General features: G+C 40.5%; 2 protein-coding genes across 5 annotated transcripts in view; both read right to left on the bottom strand.

The window, feature by feature from the left end:
* The window catches only part of numb (NUMB endocytic adaptor protein), a 46,952-nt gene extending 34,607 nt beyond the window's left edge, over positions 1-12,345 (bottom strand). For 2 of the 4 annotated variants that reach the window (XM_082516705.1, XM_082516704.1), the window contains exon 1: positions 12,155-12,320. The gene's annotated coding sequence lies outside the window, so the exon portion shown is untranslated. Of the gene's footprint in view, positions 1-12,154 lie in introns of all 4 variants that reach the window. The other 2 variants (XM_082516703.1, XM_082516702.1) reach the window with 2 other exon arrangements.
* Positions 12,346-14,221: 1,876 nt separating this feature from the next.
* The window catches only part of galnt16 (UDP-N-acetyl-alpha-D-galactosamine:polypeptide N-acetylgalactosaminyltransferase 16), a 36,825-nt gene continuing 24,775 nt past the window's right edge, over positions 14,222-26,271 (bottom strand). The window contains exons 7-15 of the mRNA XM_082517335.1: positions 24,085-24,172; positions 23,630-23,714; positions 22,618-22,721; positions 21,761-21,887; positions 21,278-21,370; positions 20,545-20,628; positions 18,683-18,809; positions 17,833-17,949; positions 14,222-15,161 (exon numbers count right to left, since the gene is read on the bottom strand). Of these exons, the coding sequence (XP_082373461.1) occupies positions 15,018-15,161; positions 17,833-17,949; positions 18,683-18,809; positions 20,545-20,628; positions 21,278-21,370; positions 21,761-21,887; positions 22,618-22,721; positions 23,630-23,714; positions 24,085-24,172 (969 nt within the window). The 3' untranslated portion in view covers positions 14,222-15,017. The remainder of the gene's footprint in view (positions 15,162-17,832; positions 17,950-18,682; positions 18,810-20,544; positions 20,629-21,277; positions 21,371-21,760; positions 21,888-22,617; positions 22,722-23,629; positions 23,715-24,084; positions 24,173-26,271) is intronic.

Below are 26,271 nucleotides of genomic sequence, written 5' to 3'. Positions count from 1 at the left end.
TCTTGAGATAAGTAAAGTGCCATTAGTAGGGTTTTACCAAGATGAAGAAACCAGGCCAAAGTGCACACGTTGGGTACTCTTCATGAGGACAGTGCTGACAATAAGGACACACAGCCATGAATGTTACTCATTCACCTGACTTCCAGAGACCAGTTAATACGTGATCTATTAATCCTACTTATGGTCAACTCACAACAAATAAAAGCAAGCAGTAGCACATTTATTTGGAGGCTCAGAAGAACAGAAGAAGAATGCTAATCTCAGATTGCAGTTTGTCGTCTTTCTAACCCACCACAACACCTGCTGACCAAAAAGTGATAGCTTATATTTCTGATTGGTATTCTTCTTTTGACTTTGTGAAGTTACTGCAAGCTGTGCTCCCAGGATCTATGTGGATTAGTGACTTGTTGAAGCCCTGTGTGTGTCAACATACACTTTATAAAAGGCCACAGAAAATGTCATGTTAGAGTGTTGTCAGGGTCAATAGAAGCTTAACCACAAACTGACATGCTGTTTTGCCAAGAAAAACGGCGTGGACTGTGTCGCATCAGATCCAGCACAGACAGACACACTGTTTCTGTCAAGTTAAACAGGAGAGTCCCAGTGTGAGCCAGTTAGCATGCAGAGCAGGGCAGTTTAGAAAAAGAAAAAGAAAAAAAAAAAAGCAGGGATGCACCATTGAGCACTTGATGCAGAGCTGGTGATTCAAATAATTAAAATAAAATATGGTATCTTTAATGGTTAAGCAACATGTTAAAGACAGTCCATGTCTTTTAGGCAAGGATGCTGTTCCTGCACATTAGCACCACCACGCCTAATTTAAAAAGCATCAAGAAAGTGACAGTCTACAGTTCTTGTCTTTTTTGAAACACTGTAATTACTGCTGACCCACACAGGCAGCTACCAACCCCCTGTTTCTAACTGCAAAAATGCTTTCAGCTTAATCACCAGCCAAACATGCAGTTTAACTCCCAAGGAAGTGATCGGGAACACAAAACACACAAAGAGTAGGAGTCAAAGGTTAAACAGAGTTAAATGAAATCTTTGGCCAGGTTATTTTGTAGCAGTATAAACACCCGCTAAAGTGTATATCTCAACTCAGCTATGCAATACACAATGGATTTCACCAACTCTGAAGCCCTAGCCCTGGGCCTTCGTGGATTAATAGAATAAACCATGCCTCCAGGGAATTTCTCATCCTGCAAAGGAACCACAACTCCAACATCTTGGACTACACCTGGCAGTAGTGCTCCTTCTGTGTCTAAGATTTGAGGAGCTCTGAGACTGCTGCTGCAAGGAGCTTACGAAGGCTAGGGAACAGAAACAAGACTAGCATCAGCAGATGTTGAAGCCCATGGACAGGTCGAGAAGATCACACAAGAGACAAGTGATTCCATTAATCCACCATTTATTTGGCACAAAATATTTGGCTATTATATAAGGTGCAAAGTAGCCTTTGAGCCTTGCTTTCACTATGCAGTTGCATCGACTCGTTGGTACAAAGTCTCCTGGGAAAATGAGGGCTCAATTGCACAACCAAGATAGGGAAACGGCGGCGCATTAATTTATTTTTTTTTAACCCAGCGTAACTGCGGTCACTTTACCTTGCAAAAAAAAGGAAGAAGAAGGTTGACAAAGAGGAAAACCAACAAGGAAGCATTTTGCTTTTTTTCTTACTTGGCCACATGTTTGCTCTAACAACTTCAGGTTATGCAGTATATAAACACTGCTAAATGGTTACAGTTCGTTAGCTGCCCCACTCTTCTCATTTTCCTTGTAGTCCACTCATCCCTCTCCTTTCCCTTCACTTAAAGCAACCCAGAGGATAGATCTGCCTTGCATCTGCCAAATGACTCTGCTGCTTATAAGGAGCTTTGATAACACACTTGCAGCAATGAAACTGGCCTGACAGCCGAAGGCGGATGCTCAGTTAACACGAACATTTATTGATTAAATGTTCTAATTGTTATTTGGACACATTCAAAAGAAGAAAGACAATTCAGGCATAAAAGAAAGACCAGAAAGAACAAAAAAATTATGATTTGATCAGAGCCAATTAACGTGTTCCTCAAAAGAGCTTGTGGGCCATTCCAAGAGGAATTAAGCTTCACAAGGTGATTTGTCTATCCTGTGCGTGGTGCAAACACACTAAGGGAAAGTTAAATTGAGCTGTCTGCAGCATTTAAAGAACCTGTTAGAATCGCCTTCCAATTGCTGGGGGTGACTAAAAGCTAGTCATTTTTGTCGTCATCATCATCATTACAATCCGCTCTCTTGGTAAACAGTGATTACGAAGCCACCAGAAACATTTAACAGTAGCATCAGGTTACTACACAGCATGCAAATGAGCCCAAGCCTGTGGGCCTATATAAAAACTAAGCTCAGAGGTAATATGGATGCAAGATACATAAAGAATGCAAATAAAAACTCTTTAAACAATCCAGATTAAAAGCACCCTTGTTGTTTCTTCAGTCTAATTTAAGTGTTCAAAGATCATTTAGGCTGGCAATCCTGGTGTGAGAGGTGCTGAAAGCCTCACAGTTAGGAATGGTGTCAGTATGTGTGTTCATTTTGTTCACTGAGTGATGAAAGCCTGTCACTCTTCACTGCACTACCAATCATCATCTAGAAATGGCTGCAAGGGGAAACCAATTCTTTCAGGTCTTACAAAACTGCACTGCTGGCTTTTGACATTCACACACACATACACACACTTTGACACGTTGCGATACATCATATAGAGTGTTGAACATGTGTCACTTAGACATGCCCAAACACAAGCCCACAGGAAGTCTGAGAGCGCCACACTCACAAGTGACAAAGATAAAGGCAGAAAAAAACAGAAAAAAAAAAAAAAAAAGAAGAAGAAGAAGAAGAAGAAGTGGCAGTGTGAGAAGAATATAAATGAAAAAGAGAGGGGCACGAGAGAGAAAGACATGCAAAAAAACTAATGAGTCAAGGTCATCTCAATAATATAACTGTTTATCCCAACAGTGCTGTTTGTAAACGGAAGGACAGTGGCACTTAGTGTCTGTGTGTGTCAGGAGCAGTATTTGTTTTAGCAGCAGGAGTGATGAGAGGATGGAGTGGAAGAGGAATTTCCTGCTGCGTGAACAGACATACAATCGCTACACTGCCCTTCTGACCAGGCCAAGACACACAGGAACACACGTATCCATGATAAAAAACAAATAAGTAACATACACGGGGACAAGCCATTTTACAGTTACCTCAACCTGCCCGTCAGTTTGGTTGATTTAAACTGAATGATGATAAACTAAGAATAAAGACTGACGTCTCCGAGGATGTCGTTCTATGAACTACCTTTAACTGACTTTCAAAGGAAAGGGTATCAAACAGTCTGATGAAAGGCAGGCTGTACTGACGTCAGGAAGCCAACCAAACAGGTCTTCTGAGTACGGCTGCAAATGCAGCTGTAGTAATTACTGCAGCTGTATGAGCTGCTCACTTATTTTTGGAATTCTCTGCACGTATCTGAGCTCCACTCTTTGTATCCTGGTTGGGCTATTTGTCAAGTTGAGGATGACGGTAGAATACCAAATTACGTAACAGATTAAGGCAGACTGCTGGTGCTGCCTAGCTATTTATCTAGCACATTTATGGCTGTGGTTTTTGCTCAGACAGGGGTGGAGCAGAACTTCATTTCTAGAATATGACACTAACAGGTTGTACTTTGACTGTTCAATGTGTACTCTACTACTTAAGACTATATTGTGTTACTCAGCAGTATTATCTAAAGTCTGGAACTGTGCTGTGTTAGCCATGTGCTTAAATTAGATTCCCAATCAGGTTGCTAACTCTGGAAGCACAAGGAAGGTTTCAGTTTTGGTCAGTTTTATAGCTATGTTAGTTTAAGGCTGGACTATGAACTCAAGCAGAGTCAGTAAGAATTAGATAATGAAAACTTAACTCAAAAATCCTGATTGCTTTTATTTCAGAGAGATTAATGATTATGCAGGAATGGCAAAACACTAAATCCATAGTATACTTTGAGTACCAGCACCCATTTGGGACTGTGTGCCTTCTTTTGCCCAAAAATGGACACCTCTTGTGAATAAGCCTGTAAAACAAACATAAGAAATGATTTCACCGTGTCCATTTGCACAGCCAACGTGCCCAGGTAAACAAGCCATTCTTAAGCAGCTAAAAACTGGAGACCAAAGCCATTTCACATTTTTAGATTGGACCCCATTTTGGATCTGATGATTATAAATCATATTTGAAGGGTAAATATGAGGGTTGTACAGATCCTGGGTTTTTTGTTTTTGTTGGGTTTTTTTTTTTTACACTAGCCAAAGAGAAAATAGATGATGTCATAACCATCAATGCAGAAAAAAAAAGACCAATGCAATCAGTTGAAGCGAGTTTAGATGAAGTAAAACTGTGCAAGGCACATGACTGAGGTGTAGGTGTTACTAAAGAAAGCTGTGCCAAATCACACAGCTGATGGATGCACTATTGCTTGACGGCCTGAACTTGACTTTCCAAAATTAATTGATTTTGAGGAACTGAGCTGTACACGTTTCAGCACTCAAACTATTTAACAAGGAAGTAAGCCGGGTTTTTTTTTTTGAAAAAGCAAGGTAAGGACAGCCCACCACTGTCATGTCATATGAGAAAACCAGGATTAATAACAGAGACAGACGTCAAGCCTTTCCCTCCATGTCCACAGACAGAGTTGGAGCAGCCAAGCAAGCAGAGAGAGACATGGACAGGCAAGTAGGCAAAGACTGCAGAGCTTCAGAGGATGGAAAATTACCAGGGCTCCACAATCAGCTGGGCACCTTTGATCAGCAAGAGCCCAGGCACCAATTACTGCCGGATAATGGGCAGCTCCTCAGAGGCCTGACGAGCTGCAGGCAGTGTGGGCACAACGGGTCACTGACCACCAGGCAAACGCCTGGTCAACAAGGCTCACAGAGCCAAAAGCTGATGGTGGCCCTCGCTGAAATGCTGCATGAAGGCGGCCAAACAGAGAAGCAGCACAGCGAAGCCATTGTTCCCCTCCTGCCGACTCAGCACACTGGCACTCTCACAAGCCAGACATCCCTCTTTGCAGACCGCTCAGTAGTGAAGGAAGAGAGCTATGGTTAGAGTGTGTGAACCTGCTACGCCACATGTCGTAGTTTTTCCCACATACTGCCCCCGTGTCTGTGCTGACACATACGTAACATATGCAGAACAAATGTGCACACGCATGCTGATCAAACACCTGTCCCCGTAACTGTGGTAAACAAAACGCTGCAGTGCACAAGGCACCACGAACTGCACAATGATGCAACGTACATGAAACACATTCCACGCTGCCTTCCTGCCTGATAACCTATTCCTACGCAGGAAAAAGGCCAACCTGCCTGTTCCCGACTTACTACACGTTATCTAAGAGGAATGTGGACTGACAAAGATATTTAAACCAAACTGTGGCATTCAAACACGACTCTTACATTTTTTTCTTTTTCCTCTTACTCACACCGATCGCTGCAAATCAGCAGTGATTTAAAAACAAAAAACAAAACAAGTGTCTTCACTTGAAGCAAAACATGATATTCAGCTCATTAATAATTGACGTCTTTCTTGTGCTGGGGAACATTCATTATCGATTAGGCTACGCTAGAGTGGTGGTGCTTGGTGTGCCGATCCTCCCTCCACTGTCCACAATACAGCGGTCTGAAACAGTTCTGACCACCACCAGAAAAAACTCCTGCAGTGGTGCATTAGAAGAACAACTCAGAAGCATCTCCGATTCCTTTGCTTGTTCATACCATACTGTTATCTAACAGAAATCCCAGCAGCAGCCAGCAGACTTTGGATGAGGCACGCTGCAGTTATACAACAGGCAATGCCGGTAAAAGCAGACCCATATGGGCCAGAAGGAGCTTCCCTGTAAACCAAGAGTTAGAGGAGGAATTTGCTCACTAAGCAGCAACATCTTAACAGACGAGAGATGTTACACTGGAGGAAAAGAGCTCGTTTATGAGGCCGTAAAGGAGACAGCTTTCAATGTCATATTTTCGAGCTGATTTCAGAGATGTTTCTTAGTGTTGATACCACAGCTGTACCTCATTTCACATCTTAATTCATTATGTTGCGTGCAAACAGATGTCTCTATAAAAACAGGTATTTTCATTAAATCAGGCAAGCAACACCTCAGAAATGCACCAGTGTTTAATGCTTTTTACCTCCACACAAAAATAACCAAGAATAAACATCAGCATACAGGATTATTTTATAGATTTATGATTTATATCACACGTACAAGTTCAAGCTTCAATAGCTGTCAGGTTTCAATCAATGCTATTCTATGAACACACTCTATAAAGTAACTACTGATTAAGATAACAAAAAACAAACACTTATGTGTTTGATGATGTGTTAATGATAACACACCAACTCCATTAGGCAAGCCTTCGCACCACTACTATGGCTTACTATGCTTTCTTTGACTTGCCCCCATCCAGCATCATAGCTTAGTGTATTTCCAAACACAGTTCTGCTGAGATGACAAAATTTGTGGGTGCAAAGGGAACTCTTATCAAGCACAGTAAAACAAAGGGGGAATTTCAAGTAAACTTGGGAATCAATAACATGACAGCTATTAGATTTAAAACTGTAAAAACAATTATTAGATCCTGATGTACACCAAAGCACGCAGAGCACATTTTGGCCATTTAGGCCGTACGCTGTGGACGTAAAAATAATGCAGTTTTTTCCTCCCATTTTGTATGCAAGGAGGTTTTTTTATTCTGTGGCACCAACTTTGAATATTTTGTTGGGTCATCTTGCTTTTTCCCGCTGCATCATCCAGCAACCACTGTGGTGGTTACCAGGAAACTAGTTCCACAGCAACCTTGATACATCAGGGTGACCAGAGGAGGCGGGGCCAAGAAAATCCATGACTATTGTGCAGATTAGGCAGAACTACACTAGAAGCTGCCTGCAGATGGTCACAGTATGCAAGAGAACAGTGCAACTGTTACCCATGCTATGGACAGGCAGTCATTTGGCATAAACACATATCACTTAGTGTTAAGACAAGTAGTAATTACACCAACCGCGCTCTCAGTTTACGTAGTTCATACACAGGAACTGAGAAAGGGATGCACAGCGGTGGTTTTACAAGATCAATACCGAAACCTGACTTTGCATCAGAATCTTTTGTCACATTATAAGCTGCTGAAGTGTTAGTTTAGGTGGCAGACAGACACTTTTCCAGTAGTAGATATTCATAGTAAAAATAGCTGGAGATTCAAATAAGGAAGTCAATGTGTCTGAACTCCTGAAGCACAGGAGCTCTTCTCTGAGCTCTCTATGGTGCCAAGGGGAGAGGATTTAGCCAATATGGCCATCTCGGGTGTGAGAACAGAAGCCCCACCCACCTGCTGTTCAAATCTTCCATCTGAGAGGGGCAGATAATCAGAGGATGGGAGGATATCTTATATGCAGGCTGGAAAGGAGCTAAAAACGTCTGGTTCAAACACTTATACAAACTAAGGAGCTGCACCAAGGCAAGATAAATAAGGATTATTTTGAACTATAAATCATACTAAGCTATATTAGTCCAAGAACAAAAACACGGACCTGTAAACGAGCATTACAGTCCCCCTTAAAAAGTAAATAACATTTAGAAAAGATCAGAAATATAAAAAGCTCCTTAAATCCCAGATTGAAACCTCTTCCAGTGGCTATTTTTATACCTTATCCGATGTCACTGTTGCCTACTGTTAACATTTTGGTCATTCCAATCGTTGTGCTTTATAAATAAACATCTCTTTGTGAAGCAACAAGCACCACAGTTAAAATACTTACACGTCTTAGCACTCTAACTAGAACTGGTTACTCCCAACCTGTGAGATACACTAGCGGTCACTCCATTCTGGGTCACTCATAATTAAAGCAGAGATCAGAGGGCTGAATAAAGCATGAGCTGTTCTAGTCCAGGAGGCTCAGGTATCACTATTACAGGGGCCTAGAGAGGGACAAAGGAGTCCCTGAGCCCCATACCATACCAAGGGAGGAGTCACACAGACACTAACCTGAAAGGCAACTCCTTGCATACAGTGATGCACCCCCAAACCTCCTGGCCCTAATCCATAGTTTCAACAGCCAGGGCAAAATGAGGAGCTCAAAGCCCTTTGGACCTAATTACAAGCTAAAGATATTGTCCCTGATGGGGACACTTTAGGAATCGAGTTCAAAGCAGTTAAACACCATCCAGGGCCCACCTTACACTGGGTTTTTTTTTCCACTTTCTTAAAAGAGTGCTAACAAAGCCAAATGCTGCCACTAAGAAACAGCCTACAGATACAAATACTGCACGGTTTGCATAAAACAGGGCAAATAAAAGTACTTTGAACCAGAGAGAAGAAATGTGATTTGAAAAACAGCCACAAGAACTTCAAACACCATTTCTGTTAATGTGTAGAAACATTGAGACTTATCAGTTCTACCAGTTTTATCTTCTATAAAAGAGGAAATTCCTGTTGAAGCAGCCCATAGACTCTGTGTACTATGCATATATTTTGTAACTGCAGCAGTTGCACTGATACAGTTATTGCTCCAAGTGACGGGAAATTACTTCGTCACCTCTTGGACATCAGGTGCAATATGTATATATGTGATTACAATAATACATTTACAATGAAATGACTGTATTTTTGCATTGGCTGAGAGAATCACAATACTAAAAACAAGGTTTATGAGTGGTAATAACAATGCAGCAAATAAACATGTCCAACAAACAGCAAACACAGAAGTTCAAATCAACTCCACACATCCTATTTTAGGCTACTTATGTTGAAATGGGGTCAGCGGCACATTTGAGATCCTGCTTCTAAAACCTCTCCTCTGGTTGAATCCTCTCAGAGTGTCTTTGCTGGATCTAATCCAGCAGAGAATATGAAGCTAGCAAGTGTAGACACTCTATCGATTCAAAGGCATCGAATCCCACATGCACCTGGATGTTGACCTCCTTTTGTGAGGGGGACCATTAACATACAATGGACCTTTTTACAATGCTTCCTTTTTGTGGCATTTATTATATACATCAGTTTCTCTATGCTTATTCAAAGCAGAAGAGTTCAATTTGGTGGACTGTATTCATCTTGTGTCACACTGTCCAATTAGAGTTTATAAATAAAAACTTATAGACTGCAAGCAGCATTCTTAGGGAGCAGCATTTTGGTACTTGTAAAACAGGAGGGCGTCAAAACACATTCCGCTTTAGCGTTTGATGTTAATGAAAGCATTGTCTGCATTGTCGTGTCATAATCTCGCACATCTACATCATCAAAAGACCCACGCATTTGGATAACATTCTCACGCCTGACGAAAAATCACTTGGAAGAGAATCGGGTTTGCAGGCATCTCGGTGAAGATGAGTTTACAAACCCTTTTTCTCGCATTCCCACGCAAGTCAGGTTTAATAAGTAAACATCTGAGCATTTCATTTAATGGGTGCATCACTACCACCAAGAACTGGTGTTGACAAAAAGCACAGGATATGGATAACAACACTGAAACTGGCTCAGATGACACATACACATCACCCTGATCCAGACTGTTTGACGATAATGTGAAAACAAAAAACATATCTGCTATATCAGTCATCTCTTAATGACCAAGGTAACGCTGGACTGAATGCTAAGCTGACAGCGACATTCACTCTAATTTCACCATGAGCAGCAAGAGGCTCAGCTTTCACTCTCCTATCAGGGTCCTATCAGGGTAAAGCTTTAGACTGCATCGTCATCATACGGCAACTTTATCTACCTGCAGTTGCATCACTACTCAGTATTCACATGTACGACTCACTGCCAAGTGTAGGCCCCGCCTTTGAGAAGAGAGCAAAATGCTGAGAGTTAAAGCTAGATTCTCCCACAGAGTGAATCACAGAGCCCAGGACAGAGACTTGCTCCTGCATTCTCCTCCTCTCCCAAACAGCTGACAGACTTACACAGTGGGTTTGGTGGCTGGTAGCCAATCTTGCCTCCCTCATCCTGTGAGATGAGCTAAGCCATCCCTTTCAAAATTTGGAGGAAAGAAAAAATCTCATCTCCCTCTGTAAGGGAAAAGCAGCAGTCCCCCAAAAAGAACACAAAATGAGCCTTTGGAGACTGCTACACACATAACCACAAAAGGGTCTGTATAGCCAGACCTTACAGAAGTCTGCATGTGCATTTTAAGGCTGAGTAATTTAGAGACCACTAGCAAAAAATATTGACAAAAATGACAGTCCTGGTGATTTTCCTCAGAGTGGAGGCTAAATTGTCTTTGATGGGTGCCAAAATGTTGTAAATGCAGAACAAACCCTGGATAAGAGCCGACATCAAACTGCACCTCTCTGGTCATTACTCTGCTACCACTAGGGATGAATAACAATAATGACACTATTTCTCTTTCCTGTATTGCTTTTATAGAACATTCAGGATTTGTTACATATGGTAAATAGAATTAAGACTATCCTGTTTGGGAATTAATCCATTGATACATCCAGTTCAAAATCACTGTTAAAAATATACATTTGGCAGATCTTTTTTAATTGTTTTGTTTTTATTTTCTGCCCTAACATTCTTTTTCTAACCCTTATCTAACAGGTCTACTGCTTCTTTCAGGTCTTTAACACACCATCATTAAACATTTAGCCTGTGCAAAACTGACATGACACAACAGATAACTATCCCCTGCCATCACTAAATGTCATCTTCCCTGCAGATAGCATGACAGCAGTCAACAGCTGATGTGCGAGCACTCCTAATGTCCTCTTCACTCACTTTAGTAGGTGCCCCTGATCAACTACTCCTTAATTCAAACAAATGATCAGCCAATCACATGGCAGCAACTGGGAGAGCTGGTTAACAAGACCAAGTTCAAACTGAGCATCACAATGGGGAAGAAAGGTGACGAGCACAACATACAACATGTCCAACCTATGAATCTCTGCCACAAAGAATTTCTGTTCTCAATGAAAAAGGGAGTCAAACCTGGCACTAGCAATACCTAGTAAAAAGTATATAAACTGAATAGCACTTGACTACATCCCCCACTGCTGTGAGCACTCTGAAACCGAGTGCTAGTATTGTAAGCAGAATAAAATAAGCAATGCAGGACATATTTTGAAATTTTACTATAATCTGATATTTACAGTCAGAATAACTGGATTTCAGCACCTCTCCTCGACCCGTCAGAGGGTTGCGTCTGTGTTTTCCAAACAAAAACAAATAACTCATCCTGTGTATTATTTCAGGTCACAAATTACATCGCTGCTCCAATAATAAAATGCCTAATGACAGAATCCAAATAGAATTAGCGTCCAATAAACAGGATGTTTTCAACCGTATGGTTGTGCTGCTGGGGCTATCACACAATCTGTCACATGGTTATCTTAGTACAGTCTCCACGTGGAAGGTAATCTGACCACTGATGGTTATCTGATCATGAATGGCAGACTTCTTGATCTCTCTTGCAAGAAAAGATCCACCTGCCATATAAGACGATCTAAGACACATTATCACACTTCAGAAACATTCCGAGTGCTAAGACTCTGAGTCACAGTCTGTATCGTCATGGTGATCAACCTGTCTGGATGGATGAGTGTTAAGAAGACTCACCTTTATTGTTACAGAACACTTTTTGAGGGGGGCGGGGGGGACAAACTTGCAAGTCACTAAACTGCCAAGCTACCGATTAATACCATTTGTAAGGATGGTATTACACAAGCGAACCGTGTGATAGGGTGTAAGTGAATGTCGTGACAAACCGTGTGCTAGGAGCAAGCTATCCGATGAGCTTAGGTCATTTTGCTGAATAACGTCCATCCCCCTAAAGTTATCCAGGTAACTTGAGAACGCTACTAACGTTAGCCATACCTCTTAAACACCTTAGCTTATTCGGCAAGACAGAAGCAGATATTTTCTAACAGGAAATAAAGATGTTAGACAGCTTAACACCATCTATTTTGTCCCTGCTTGTGCTATTTTGTTAGGTTAGCAAGAGCGCTAAACGCCGTGTTAATGGGAGCTGCCATAGCTCCGTGTGCCGCATCAGAGAGGCACAAGCTAGTGTTGCTTAGCTCGGTGAGCTAACAAGCTTCACCGGGCATGCTTACCAAAGTGCACACAGCCCACTTTCAACCTACCTGCGATCACCGCTGCGACCCTGCAGATTCCCCGTGTATGCCGTCACCAGTGTATCACGAGCCGTGCCCTGCCAAAATAATTCAAATTCCACAGAAAGTGTCGGGAGAGACGCTCGCAGTCCAATCGCTTCAGCCACCGCCGCTGAATGGCTGCTACTCAGAGCCTCAATCAAACTTCCTCCTTAGCAACGGACCGCCTCCGCGTGACCCCCATTGGCCGGCGCGTGTACATCGAAGGTGATCGATGGTCGATAGTGCAACCTGGATCGAAGCTGAGTTTCACTCTTTATGCTGTTCGTCTCGTAGTTATTAAGAGAAGCAGGCGTGAAAGCACATTGTAAGACACCGCTTCTGTCTATCGGGTTTAGCTTCAATTAAGATGCACCTGTAAATATATAACTACTATAATCTGACCTGAAGAGTGTGTGATGGATTATTGTTACAATTAATAAATTGTAAGCAACACTTTACTTTTCGTATTTTGTTACAGTGGGGCTGGTTTCTATGTAAGCAGGTATCAAACTGTATGCATATGTTTCTCATTAAGTTTTCTTGTATTTCATACATTAGTGCTATTTTCCTCTCAAATGTAGTACGGTATGTAAAGCACCATTGCAAACGTTCAGTTGCACCACTTTTAACGAGCACCTTCATTACAAATTCATTGTCTGGGTGATATGCAAATATAACCCTGTCAGTGAGGTCACTCCTGAAACGACAAAAAATTAGGGCAACAGTGCAGTGCCATCCCGAGTTTCACCGTAATCATCCTTCCTGTGTAGGCCATCACGTTCTCACCACATAACAAAAACGAAGCTCGTTTAAATGAGTGAAACGTGTTTCTTTCCATATACATCCAGTTAAAGGCTTCCTCCACTCCCGCTGTCTTCACTGACCCCTTGAAAAGGCCAGAAGTTTATCAGCATAAAGTTGCATTCCTCGCATACCTTTAAATCCTTGTAAGCTGCAGTGGAGCTTGTATTGTGTCCTCAAAGGTTATAAAACCAACAAGGAGGGAAACAAAAAAAACCTTTGGTTCACAAAGTTGTCAAGCCTGTTATGCAGCCTTGCACAGTATCTTTAATAATCATCACAGTGCCCCAGCAGTGACCTCCCAGTCTCCAATACGTTGTTAATGCCGATCTTTTTTCCCCTTAATTATCTAAACTCTTCGAGAGTCTTTTATTTTATTTTTAAATTTATTTAAATTTTGTATATCTAGTATTTTTACCACTAGGTTCCATCAATGAAGTTACCAACGTTATAATGAAAAAAAAGTTAGCATATTATGCCCCCTGGTGGTCACTTTGTGTGAGTAATGAGTGGTGAACGGTTTCAATCATGTCGCAATGAGTCTACAGATTTTCCCACTTACTGCGTTGCCTAATTAAAAAGATTATTTATGCACACATTGAAGCTAATCATGGCCCTTACTTTTAAAGGGAATACACTCCTAATTTCACGCTGGCCCCAAGTAATGGAATAATCTACTGTCAGCATCTGAAGAACTCCATTAAACTACTTGATTTTTTTTGCTTTATATTAAAAATATATATACTTTAAATAAATGTCTCAAATATAATGGACTTAAAAGGGGAACTGCAATGCTTTTCTTTGTATATTTAAATGGATAATTTCAAATAATCTGGTCAGAGTATGTGAAAGTAATGCCTGTGAGCCAAAACCTCAGTCCATTTCAGACTCACTTTAGCGTTTGTTATATCAAGGACAGGGGATAGTCTAAAAATGGTTATGTTAGGCACTGAGTCCAAACAACCACTCTTTAAACTTTATGTTTGAGAGGGCAACCAATGACAAAAAAGAAGGCTTAAAGTAAGAGAAGCTAAACCAGTTGTTTGGCTACACAAAGGAATAAAATTATTACTTTTAACTGTGAATCATGTAAATCTACTCTAGCAGATTCCAAGGATACAAATGAAGTTGGAAATGGCTACAATAAGCCCCATGTAATTATTCGGATATCCATTGTGAATTAGGATGCAAACATGTACAATGCAAAAAAAAAAAAAGGATTTTTGCTGTTTTATAAAATGATGAAAAGAGCAGTGATGGTGCAGTAATCCCGTTTATTATTCAAATGACTACAACAGCAATGTCTCCATTACCACGTTTTATTTTTTCAAACAACATATAGAGAACTTTACACAAAACAAGCCATTACCTGCTTTAAATATTTACATAAAACTTTGTAGAGACGGAGAAAAAATAAAACCATTCTTTGGGTCTGACCATGCAAAACAATAAATAATCTTTCTGACAGTGCTTCGCATGGTGGTTTCAAGACTGCCATTCAGCAATAACAATTTAAAAAAAAAATTGTTTTCAGATTTTAGTTGACTGCACATAAAACTGCCCTGGTCCACACAGTCATCAGACATGCTTCAACAGCCCAAAAACCTCAAGACTCAGAGTGGGTCAAGTGCAAGTCAGCATATTAGCAACAGTACATTATGCACTCTTTCGTTTCGGGTAATCTTCACTATTCCAGATTGAAGCAACACATAGACCAGAATAGATACAGAAATGAAAAGTGGGATGTGTGACAGTTTTTTGTGAAAAGCGTAGATTACTCAGAAGAACTAAAGCATCCTGGAAGGATGAAGCACTGTACACAGAAGACCTTAGATGTTTTGTTCAACAGGGTCTTAAAATGTTTTCAGCGCGCTCTTGTCCCCAAGACACAATGAGCAGGAGCTAGAAGTTGACTTCAAGACAGTAGAGTTCCCACTACTTTTATCCTTCAGCAAGGCGACAAACAGTGTGCAGACGTGATACCCCAATTCCTTCTGCAGGCTGGGTCCAGAATCTGCTCCTCCCTCTCCCTCTTCTCATTTGCTGTGGCTCAGGTAATGACTTGTGGCTCCCAGGACTGGCTGGCCATCTGGGGGCGACACTGTAAAATGACTGGAGGTCCCATCGGGGTTTGACTGTCCAGGCAGAGGCCACTGACCATGTGCTGCAGAGCTGTGCCCTTTGGCTTCCACTTCTGTAAAGACCAAAAAAATCATTTCATGCTGGTTTGTTAACAGATGTTCGTGCACATTGACTCATTCCTGTTAATCCATTGCTCATAAATGATGTGCATCAGCACAGGAGGTTCATGTTAGTAGTGAGAAATGAACTGAGTCAGGGGTGGATTGCAGTAATCACATGAATGACTGACTTTCTGCACCCTTGGTGGAAAAATCATTGTACAGCCAGCTGCAGAGCACGGCAGCCTGCCATCCCACGAGAGAAGAAACAATTTATTTCTGCTGATAAGATGTCCTGTGTAGGGGCCATTTTCAGTCATGTGCATATACTGTGTAAAGTTATTTATTTTTATACCTCAGGAGACTTAAAGGGGCTTCAGATGTGGATATAGATTTGTGACAAGGTAAACTTTTGTTTTTACTTTCCTTCCCCCACCTCCACCATTCTTTGCCCTCAGATCACAAGGTGTCTTGAATCAATCTACATAATGAATCTAATCTTTAATCATAGATAACAGAGACTCAATTTGTTATTGCATTTCTCAGAGCTAGACATTAATTCAGAACATCTATTCTCATAAATAACTTAAAATCAAGTAAAGAATCTGGCATTTCAACTACTTATTACTTTTACTTGAATACATGTCATAGAGAATGACTACATTTACTCAGGATTTTAAAAACAAAATATGCAATATCATACCAATAAACTACCCAGTAAATTTGCATAAATTTACAATTGATTCTTTTTGTACACGATTACCTGATCTTTTTTTTTTAATTACAAGTATAATGCACAGTCATGTGACCCAAGTCTGAGCAGTTCAGCAATATTCTTTTTTCACTAAAACAGTTGCAAAGCTGGTCATTCATTTTGTTCATTTCTTTTTTACAGATGCACTATTCTTGGAGTCAGTTTGCACTGTGACGTTTCAAAACAATCCTAATTTTTCCAGTACTGGGCTTACAGCCCCTCACTTCATACACTGTCTTAAACAAGCCATTTTAGCTACATGGGAGGGGCTACTGGCTTACAAGTAGCGAGGATATACATCAACACTGACATAATACAAAGCCAGGTGTTGATTCCATAAATCGAATATTATTTTCTACCATCACAGTGTGTAAAGCAAATCTGACAAGAAATCTGAAAGGAAAGCCTGCCAGAAACACCTGTCCCTCAGGCAGGATGTCTACAAATCACCAGGCATAACTGGTTCCTTTATTGGGTCACTGAGTAAGTACTCAGAGCTGAACTGACTGCCAAGTACAGATATCAAGAGCCACATGGAGGCTTATTAAAATTTAGAGGTGAATGTGGGGTTAATCTTCAAATCCCAGAGAGAGCGCATCTGTGTATGCACGTGTTATTACACTGTAACTACTAGAAGAGTGTGCTCAGTCAGAACTTTTGTTTAAGGAGGAAATAATATGTCACTGCGCCAATGCATCAATAAACAGGAGACTGTGTAATATGCAGCTGACACTATTATTTTGTGATCTGTTGGCCAGAGAAACTCAGAGTATTTGATTACATTTATTCATTCTGGCCTTGGCTCTAAACAGCTTTTAGACGATCACTGGATCTGATATCGCCTATAAAGCCCTAAACATAATGAAATTCTTTCAGAATTGTTGAAAGATTTGAAAACTGAAAATATCAAAAAGACATTCATGGCAGAAAGGTACAATATTGCCATAAACGATTTCAGACGGTTGTTTAATGTTGATATTTATGTTTTTATAAAGGCTCCATTGTCACTTTATGCCTACAGTGTTAATTATCTTCTGTGCAGCAAAGTCAAAAACACAAGTATTATTTTTCTTTCTCGGGGATTAAAGCATCAGGACAAAGAGACCAAATGTTTCCCACAGCAATAACTGGTTTCTCGTTGATGGGCATCCTCCCAAAAATACTCTCAAAGGACTTCGATGGGCCAGCTGAGAGATGAGAGGAAAGCCTGGCAAGAATCCGGCACATGGTTTGAGTTAATAACTCCCTCTTTAGTGTCATAAATCACCGTGCAGCCAACTCCATTCCCCCTGGGATGCGAGCATTAAATAATCACAAAAAGGAGAACAAGGAAGGAACGGGGTGGGGTCTGAAGTTATGGGAGCATTTGTTCTACTGCATCTATAAAGTCAACTACTCTTATTTGGCAGGATCTGCATCAGTGCAAAACTCAGATTGTCTCAGCCTCCTGGCACCATCGGCAGGCGGGCTGCTGAGCATCTGCGCTGAAACCATCTCTTATGTCCAAATCTTTTATGTTCGACTTCAGGTCTGCGAGTGGCACATCAAGCATGAACAGCTTGATGCCAAAAGTGAAGTAACCTTCTGGAAAACCTAAGACATTAGGTTAACGGTGACTGGCAGCACAAGATTAAAGCATGTCCTGTTTCTTTTCTTAACCCTTAGTCAACACAAAGACAATTGCACAGTGTGTGCTAAATGTCTGGACACCACCAAGCTCAAGATAAATATGCTCACCTATGTTATCCTTTAAAGCTATTACTATAAAGCTTTTTATTGATGAACAGCTAAAGTGTCCCTCACTGACTGCTAGCACAGACTGTTTAATTTGCTATGACCGATCCACAGGCAATAGTAGGAAAAAACGCTTTAGTCCAGTTCTTTATGGCTCTGAAAGTACAATTTGATCAGCTAACAGTATTTCCTCTTACCTGTCTCGGCTCTTTTGTATTGCAGGGCTCCATCTTGACCTTCGACCCCGCTGTGAAAGCAGAAATTGCCAGGCAAAGGTCCTGCTGCCGGATCAGCGGCTCTATTAACTCCCATCTCTGCAAAACACAGAAAATGTATGACTGCTATCATCTGAAGGAAGAATGTGAAATAGACCGGTGGTTCTTAAACTGTGGGGGTGGGCCCCACCGATACAGAGTGGTGCCACTACAGGAATGTTGTGGTGACCATGTTAAAAATATGGAGTTAAATTTAAATGTAGTCTTTAATAATGCACTTTTACTAAACTGGTAAAAATGACACCTGTGCATCAGGCACTTTGCTTCAGTGGGTTATGGATTTCCACTAATACGAATAAGAAATCCAATTTTATGCCCAACTTGTTTATAAAGATGCAGTTCTGGGACAGATTTAATTTAATGGGACCATAAGTGCAAATTCTGCACACTCAAAAAACTCAAGCACACCTTTTAGTTTATTGAATATTTAAAGGAAGGATCTCTTGCATACTTCAAACAATATGTACCAGTGTTTTTTAAGAGCAAGTCAGGCCACATATGGATAATTTAGCAAGCATTACACACACACACACACACACACACACACACACACACACACACACACACACACACATTAATATCTACAATTCACTGTTTACAAATTGGGCTGGTGAACAGCAGCATAGAATTTAAAAAGAGTTGCATTTTGCTGAGACAGCTTTAATAGAACTCAATTAGAACCAAAAATGAGAGTGTGCAGGACAGAGTCTGATGTATTTCTAACAATAACTGTGAGCCACAATAAATCGCCCTCTAGTGGCAAAGTCCTGACCTGCGACTGTGGCCTGTTGGCTCCGAGGCCCCTACACTCTGCCAGCCCGAGGCCGTCGGTCCCACGGGTCTCCAGACACAAACCGCCCTGTTTCAACACACTGGACACTGCTTCCTGCTCAGGGACCCTGTAGGGAGCCAAGAGAGAAGAGACAGGCGCAAAGCCAGTGAAAGGTCTTATTTCAACAATAAAGAACAGATGGATTAAACTGAGTAACTGAATTGCAACACTAAGTAATGTGCATCATTTCAACATGTTCTGAAAACGATATACAGTTACACTCTGAGAGACCAGACTTATTTGGAGCAGATACAGCTGAAGTGGCGAGGGAGTAGCTTGAGAAAAAAAGCTCGTGAGATACAAGCTGATAACCCACTCAGAGGTTCCCACCCAGATCGTTTAGATTTAGATGACTGGCTCTGAACTTCGGGGTAATGGCACCTCGAGGGGTTTTGAGATTACTTCAGGGGGGAAAAAAACACGTTTTATCTTAAAGGAAACAGAGCTTGAATGTTATTTCTGCTTCACCAGAGCCTCTTCCAGAGATCAATCAGAAATAAACATAGGTGAAAACATGATGAGAACATTTCCATTTGTTGGATTCTAATGGTGTTTGGAAAAGTCTTTGTCTCTCTTGCATAACAGATAATTCAAACCAGATACTAAAAAGTGATCCACAACAACTTCTATGATGCACTGCATAAATAATGTATATCTCCACTGAAAAATGGATGTTCCCCGTGGAGAGTCTGACACTATGACTCAGTTTTCATATCCATCTGCTGATGGAAAAAGTTTTTTCTATGATAGTCTTTGACCTCACACATGAGGAAAAAGAATACTAGTTTTCACACTAGATATTTTCCAGTCATTGCCAATCGAATCTGAACTTTATAAGTGCAGAAAATGCAGAAAGTATCGTGCCAGTTAATCTTTTAATATCGACTCCTTTAAGTGTAAGTACAGTAATTAATGAAGCTTATGCATATGTTCAATAAGGGACATCTGCAATCACTCAGCTGTCTGCTTCCTAAGTGTTTGGCTCCTAGTCTATTCTTTACATCACTTCAATTTCTCCACACTGTCAAACTCAATACTAACATGATTATTCATTTTACATCATGGGCCAAGTACAACCTTCTTTGATGTTAAATAGACTGGACCAAAGAAACTCCCCTTTCTGTCAACCTAACTATACCTTAACTAATCATTGTGAAAAAAATAAATTTCTATTGTAGGTAGTAAAAAAAACAAGGATTCTTCTGTCATCAAATAGTTTATTTATTACTTCATTACTTTGGTGTAGTATAAATAACCACAGGGGAGGTTTTTATTATTAGGAAAAGTTGTAAAAGTACAAAGTTTATGACTTCCACTGGGTGGGATTGAAGTCTTGTGTTTGACACTCCTGCTCTAGTCCAATCATTTTCTTACCTGCTTCCTGTGAGCCAATCAGCTTCCATTCTATATACTTTAAATCTCTTTTGTCATTCTGTCTTTCAGGCTCTCGTTTGTGCAACCTGTCTTCTTCCCATCTCTGCCTCACCTGGGTCACTCAGAGCCCCGTCGAAGCCTCCATCTTCATGCTCACCACCACTAGAGTATACTAGACTCCGGGGCTCCTGTCCTAATTCCTGTCACTGATAGGATTCCATTCTGCCTTGATGGATCATCGGCATCTAATTACCAAACAGCTAAACTGAATTCTGTGTCTCAGTAAATTGTGTTCAGTTTTTCCAAATGATTCCTCCTTACTGAAATATTTTTCTGTATGTGATAAAAAAAATGTTGCAAATTGCACTTTAATTTTTTGTGTTCCAATGCTGTTCCATTGAGGGAGAATTAAACGTTAACCTCGTTACCTCAGCTCGGGATAGACGTTCTCCATGTACCAGCGGAAAGGTTTGCAGTTCAGCTTCCGTCGCAGCGCCAGACGGTCTGTGATACTGCAAGACCAGATAACAAGAATATTTAGGGACAAAGAGAAATAATGTAAAGAAAACATAAAAAAGATAAGGAGGAGAGAATGAGAAAGAAAATGTGGATTTAACCTTGTGAACCTGCCATCAACAGCTTATGGAGTATGAATTACAGACTCAGCTAACACAGGTTTTCTTTAAAATGTTAAACCAGTGTGTGTTGGGTGTTTTATTTACTGAGTTTTGTTTTTTTGCTTCTTACTTCTTATATTTTTGCATTTTTACTGGTGTTGGGCCTTTTATACAAAAGGAACAGAACTTGTAGGTCCAACACTGACAACAGTGTTGAAACTTCATTGTTCTGGTTTCATCTATCAAATGTAAGGGTTTGTTGTCTTAACTGGGCCACCTTGGATTGAGTAACATCATCACAGGCATTTTAAAATTATTTTAACAGAACATACAAATCCCCTGAATAATCTGTAATTAAAATAAATAAATGTTAGTTGAAGTCTCAGTGCATGCAAATTTAAAAATTGGTGTGCAAAGCGTTTTTTTAATACTTGCGTATAAAACTTGGTACCTTATAAACACCTTGGAAACTCAGGAGACACAGAATCATTGTATTAAATATAAGCAAATATGAGCAAGGAGGATGACATTATAGCAGACAAACCTGCCGAAGGCTTTTCCCTGAGCCGACGGCCTCGCAGAGTAGTAGTACTGTTTATACTCATCCATCCACACTTCAGCGGCCCGACGGGTGTTCCTGCGTGGACAGAGACACAACACCTGCTCAGACACAGTAATGACAGCGCTGCCAGCATTCCTGCAGCCAGCTTTAATGACAGCGCTATGCTTCTGGAGTCTTCATACGTCAGCTATTTACTGCAGCTCCTCTACAAATATTATTATTAAGAACAATGATGTAAAATAAGGAGCTCTGCGGATGCTTTCATAGTTCTCTTACACACTCATCTCTCACTCACGCTTGGGTCAAGATGTGTGAAAAGTGTGAGTTTGCCTGGCGAAGCATTTAACTTCACACTGAGTGGAGCTGAATCATGTGACATTTGAGATTTTAGGGCGAACAACAAGCGAAAGGTCATTCTGTTGTTTCCGTGTTAATAACTGTCATCAGTTAGACCAGCCTACTCACTTAATGTAGGTAAGAGCGTTGCCCTCTGGGAAATCGTACGGGTGCCGTTTCCTGAACACGTGACCCACGCGGCTGCAGGGAAGAATCTCCAGACTTCCTCCGCACAGCCACACCCGGAAAGAAAGCTCTGCAAAAGGAAAGATGCAGTGGTTGAGTCCAAAAATGCAGGCGTACCACTGAAGACGTGCCTGTCATTTTGTCAGTCTCTCCTAGAATTAATGCCCTGATGTGTGTCATTCCAATATCAGTGCAGTACGCCTGCTACTGTTTCCTGTAGCAGATGGCTGTTAGCTGTAAATCATCAGAATGAAAGCAGTCATAGTGGATCATTCAAATTCCAGGGACATATTTAGCATTTTGGAGATGATTCAAAAGAGCCAGGCATGCAGACTTAACACATGAAATCGTTTTATGGGAAACGGCTTCGTATTTTACAAAATAAATTGCACTAAATTGACACAAACATTATCTTCTTTAATATGTGATTAAATTATTTTTGTTAGAAAACCTTGTAAACATAGGACTTAGTATTTATTTTAGACTGAATGAGAAAATTATTCATAAACATTATGGCTTTTATTTTGGTAAGTACATGTGCTAACTCTGATCCTCCTACTTTCCTGCTCCTGGCCAACATTAGGTAATTGTAAATGTCATCAATTAACATAAACTTGTTAGGAATCCTTCATCTTGAATAAAGTTGGGAATATTTACATTGTTGGAGTCTGGTAAGTCTTTGCCAGCAGAGTAAGGCTTAGTTTTATTTAAAGACATTTGGTGTGGGATGCGTGTGGAGGATGATATGATAATAAAAGTCATCTGATTCAAGTAGGGTTAGAAATCATCGATGATCTCACCAAAGTTCTCCCCTCCCCAGATGTCCATGTGGGTGTCATACTGGCCGAGGTGGTTGAACCAACTCCTGTCCATGACGAAGATCCCACCAGCGATGACGGGAGTCCTGCAGAGTGGAGGAAGGGAAGGAGTTACAAATCTTCACTTGCACGCTTATTCATGCAGACCTCATCAGAATCACCAGAAGGGAATATTTTCCAGAAAGAAACAACAAATCAAAGGAGCTTAAAGTTGTATTTTGCTCAGCAGATGTTATGCATTAACTACTTTGCTGCGATTTGGACGTGTTTTAGGGGGAAAACACACCACAAAAGGACTGCAAATACCAACATAGAAAGGACCTGACTATGACGATTTATCTTGAACTTTTTGAGAGTAAGCTATGGCTCTCTATTTTAACTTTAGTCTAATCCAAGAACCAAAACTGACAAATTAATCCATGATGTGTCATTCACATACAATATACAGTCTCTGGCCATTTTATTAGTCACATCTTGCTGGTACTGGGGTTGGATTCTATTTATCCCTCAGAGCTGCCTTAATTTTCTTATGGCACAGATACAATAAGGTGCTGGAAACATTCCTCAGAGATTCTGGTCGATGTTGAAATGACAGCATTGCACAGTTGCGGCACATTTGCCATCATGTGACTCTCCTTTTCCACCACAGGCGGCTATTTGAGTACAGTGTCATCTTCAAGAAACCAGTCTGAGATGATTTGAGCTTTGTGACTTTGGGTTCATCTATCATGCTTAAAGTCACTGAAATCACTTTTCCTCCCCATTCTGATGCTTGGTTTGAACTTCAGGGGGTCATCTTGACCATCTAAGTCTCTAAACGCATGGAGTTGCTTTCATATTGGTGGATTGGTGGCATTAATGAGTAGTTGAACACATATGTCTATGATATCTAATGAAGTGGTCTGTGAGGGTACAATGCACGTATAATGCATAAGAGAATGTTCCAGGTATGAGTCAAAGCATATTATCACACTAAATATCATTGTAGACATACCTTATTGCCTGAGTGGGGTCACTTCTTGCCATCTTTTGCTCAATGGGAATCTGCTCCCACTTGAAGTGGAGACTCCAGTCAAATCCTGACAAAAAGAAAAGCATGGGGGAAGCAAAAGTTCAGCTCTCATCTTCAAATTTATATTCCTGTTGTCTAGACATGAGTCCAAAGCAGACAAGATGACAGATATTCTGGCTGGACTCAGTTGCATGATTTCACCTAATATACTGGCCTGAATTTAATATCAATCGTAGCCTTACATCTGTGGAAAAACTCTCTTCTATAAATCACTGCTTTTCAATAAAACAATGAAATATTTAAACCTCAGTCATTGTTCAGTCATAGGCATTGAATTCTGTCAGGAATCATGATGTCATGTCACAAAGGTTTGTTAAACCTGCAGATCTCTGTGTGATCAACTACCACTGTGTATGATCTGTTTATTACGGCCTGACCTCCTCTCAGGTCAGCAGAGGCAGCCAAGTAGGCAAAGTTATCCAGGCTGATGACGTCGATGATGGGGCTGACCACTCTTGTATGATCCTGCATGGGAGGAGAACACAATGACATGTTATTTTAAATTAATTCTATTATTAAATTTTTAAATACTATTTGTTTAATTTATTTCAACAAATAGGGATGGATTTAAGTTTTAAAAAATACTTGAAAAAACACTGACTTTCAGTTGAAGAATAAAACATATTTAAACCTTTGCTTTTCTAACTTCAGGTTTTTCTTTATAATTTCCAGCCTCTGATCACATAAAAATAAGAATAATGCTAAGAAACAAATTAAATAGAGCAAGAACATTTCATAAAATTGTATCCTTATTAGTAGAAAGAAGCTATTTGTTTTAATCGAATAATTTTTCTGTAAGAACTGTGTACGGTACTCTAAACTTGCATGTAAGCTCTGATTATTCTTTTGATGTGAATAATAACAAGCACGTACTGATTACTTTTGAAGAACATAAGCTGAGTATCCCTAACCTTCCCATTAAGCCCTCAAATCTGACCGTCAGCTGCAGATCCAACACAAACTCTAAAAGACAGAACTGCTGATTGGTTTGTACGTACTCGAGCGTGTATGTGCTGCCTGCATCTGTCTGTGAATGGGTGCCAGTGTCCATGTAGACAAACAGCTTATAGCTCGGGACAATCCAAATGAGTGTTTCCAATTAGAACCGTCCATCTCTTTATCAGAGATTGAACCCGCTGTGAACTCTGTGCTTGTTGCGCCGAAGAGTGCGGGGGAAGAACGAGTGTGAAAAGCCACTCTGCCAGAGAGCAATTTAAAAAGTGATGCTCTCAACAGTTTTAAGCAATGGACATTTATTGGGCTTTCAATGAGTCTCTGTGATTTGGTAATGCATAAAGTGGCTGCACTTCCAAAATCAATGTCACCTTTTTTCTGTGTTTGAATTTACGACACAGTACTCTGCCGGTAAAATAGTATTTGTTAACTGAAACAGGTGTGTGTGTTATTCTGTTAAAATGTGCTATCAACATATTAACATCATGCCAGCTGGTGCTACACAGCTATCCACCATAATTAGTGTGATAACCAGCTAGCCCTGTCCTGTCTCCTAATACCATTTTGTATTTTACAGAACCAAAATGAGACACAATAATACAAAAATGTGTTGTCAGTCCAAACATTTCTTTCATAGTCTATGATTCTGATCTCTGTCAATCATATTGAGGAACGGACAGGCGACGAATTCACAATACGCTCTTGCCATTTGATATGTCAGGATCTCTGTTTCTTCACTTTATCACCCAGGAATGCTATCAGTCTATGGCTACGTTCACACTGCAGGTCTTAATGCTCAGTTCCAATTTTTTGATCAAATCTGATTTTTTGATCAAATCCGATTTTTTTGTCGGCTTGTTCACATCAGATATGTATCGGACTCAGTACCACATACGAAAATGATCCAGATCGGATTTGAAAATATCAGATTTGTGCCGTTTACACTGACATACCATGATCGGATATGGGTCGCATAGGGTCAGAAAAGTTGGATTTGATGCGCTTTCGCCTGCAGTGTGAACGTAGCCTTTGAGTAATGAAACTCAGACAATTCATGCTGCGGTAAAACATGTTTTAACCCCCCATATATATTAGACTTTTCCTTCAGAGCATTACAATTATTCTTTATGATTTAATAATTTAGTTAAAGAAACTGTGCCAGTGAAGATGAAAACAAGCAAGGTAAAGTGACCACATAAGATTAGCCAGACAATTATTTGAATCATGTTCCCTTTACATTTGTCAGTGAGAAGCTCATTGCTGCACATTAGCAACATTTGAATTACGCTGTTACGCCTGCTGGTTTTAATTAACAAAGGAAAAGCATAATTAAGTTAAAACAGAGAAGATTATTATTCATCATTATTTCTGCCCCCCAGAGGCTTTAATAAAACCAGGGTTTGGTCTCTGGGACACGAACAAATGCAAGGCGGAGTGCAGTTGAACTCTGGGGCTGGTAAATTATCACTGAGGCCGGCACTCTCATGAGCTAAAAGATTGTAATGCAAGCTGGATGAGTCACAGCTGTCCAAAGCCAAAGAAACACAAACAAGTTTTGCGCACACCCACAATGTGTCGAGTCTTGTGATTATAAACTGTGAGGTTTGCAC

Source organism: Aulonocara stuartgranti (genome assembly GCF_965226115.1).
Source record: "Aulonocara stuartgranti genome assembly, chromosome: 19".
NCBI lineage: Eukaryota > Metazoa > Chordata > Actinopteri > Cichliformes > Cichlidae > Aulonocara > Aulonocara stuartgranti.
The sequence above is the reverse complement of the archived record's forward strand: the minus strand, read 5'-3'. Positions and strand labels throughout refer to the sequence as shown.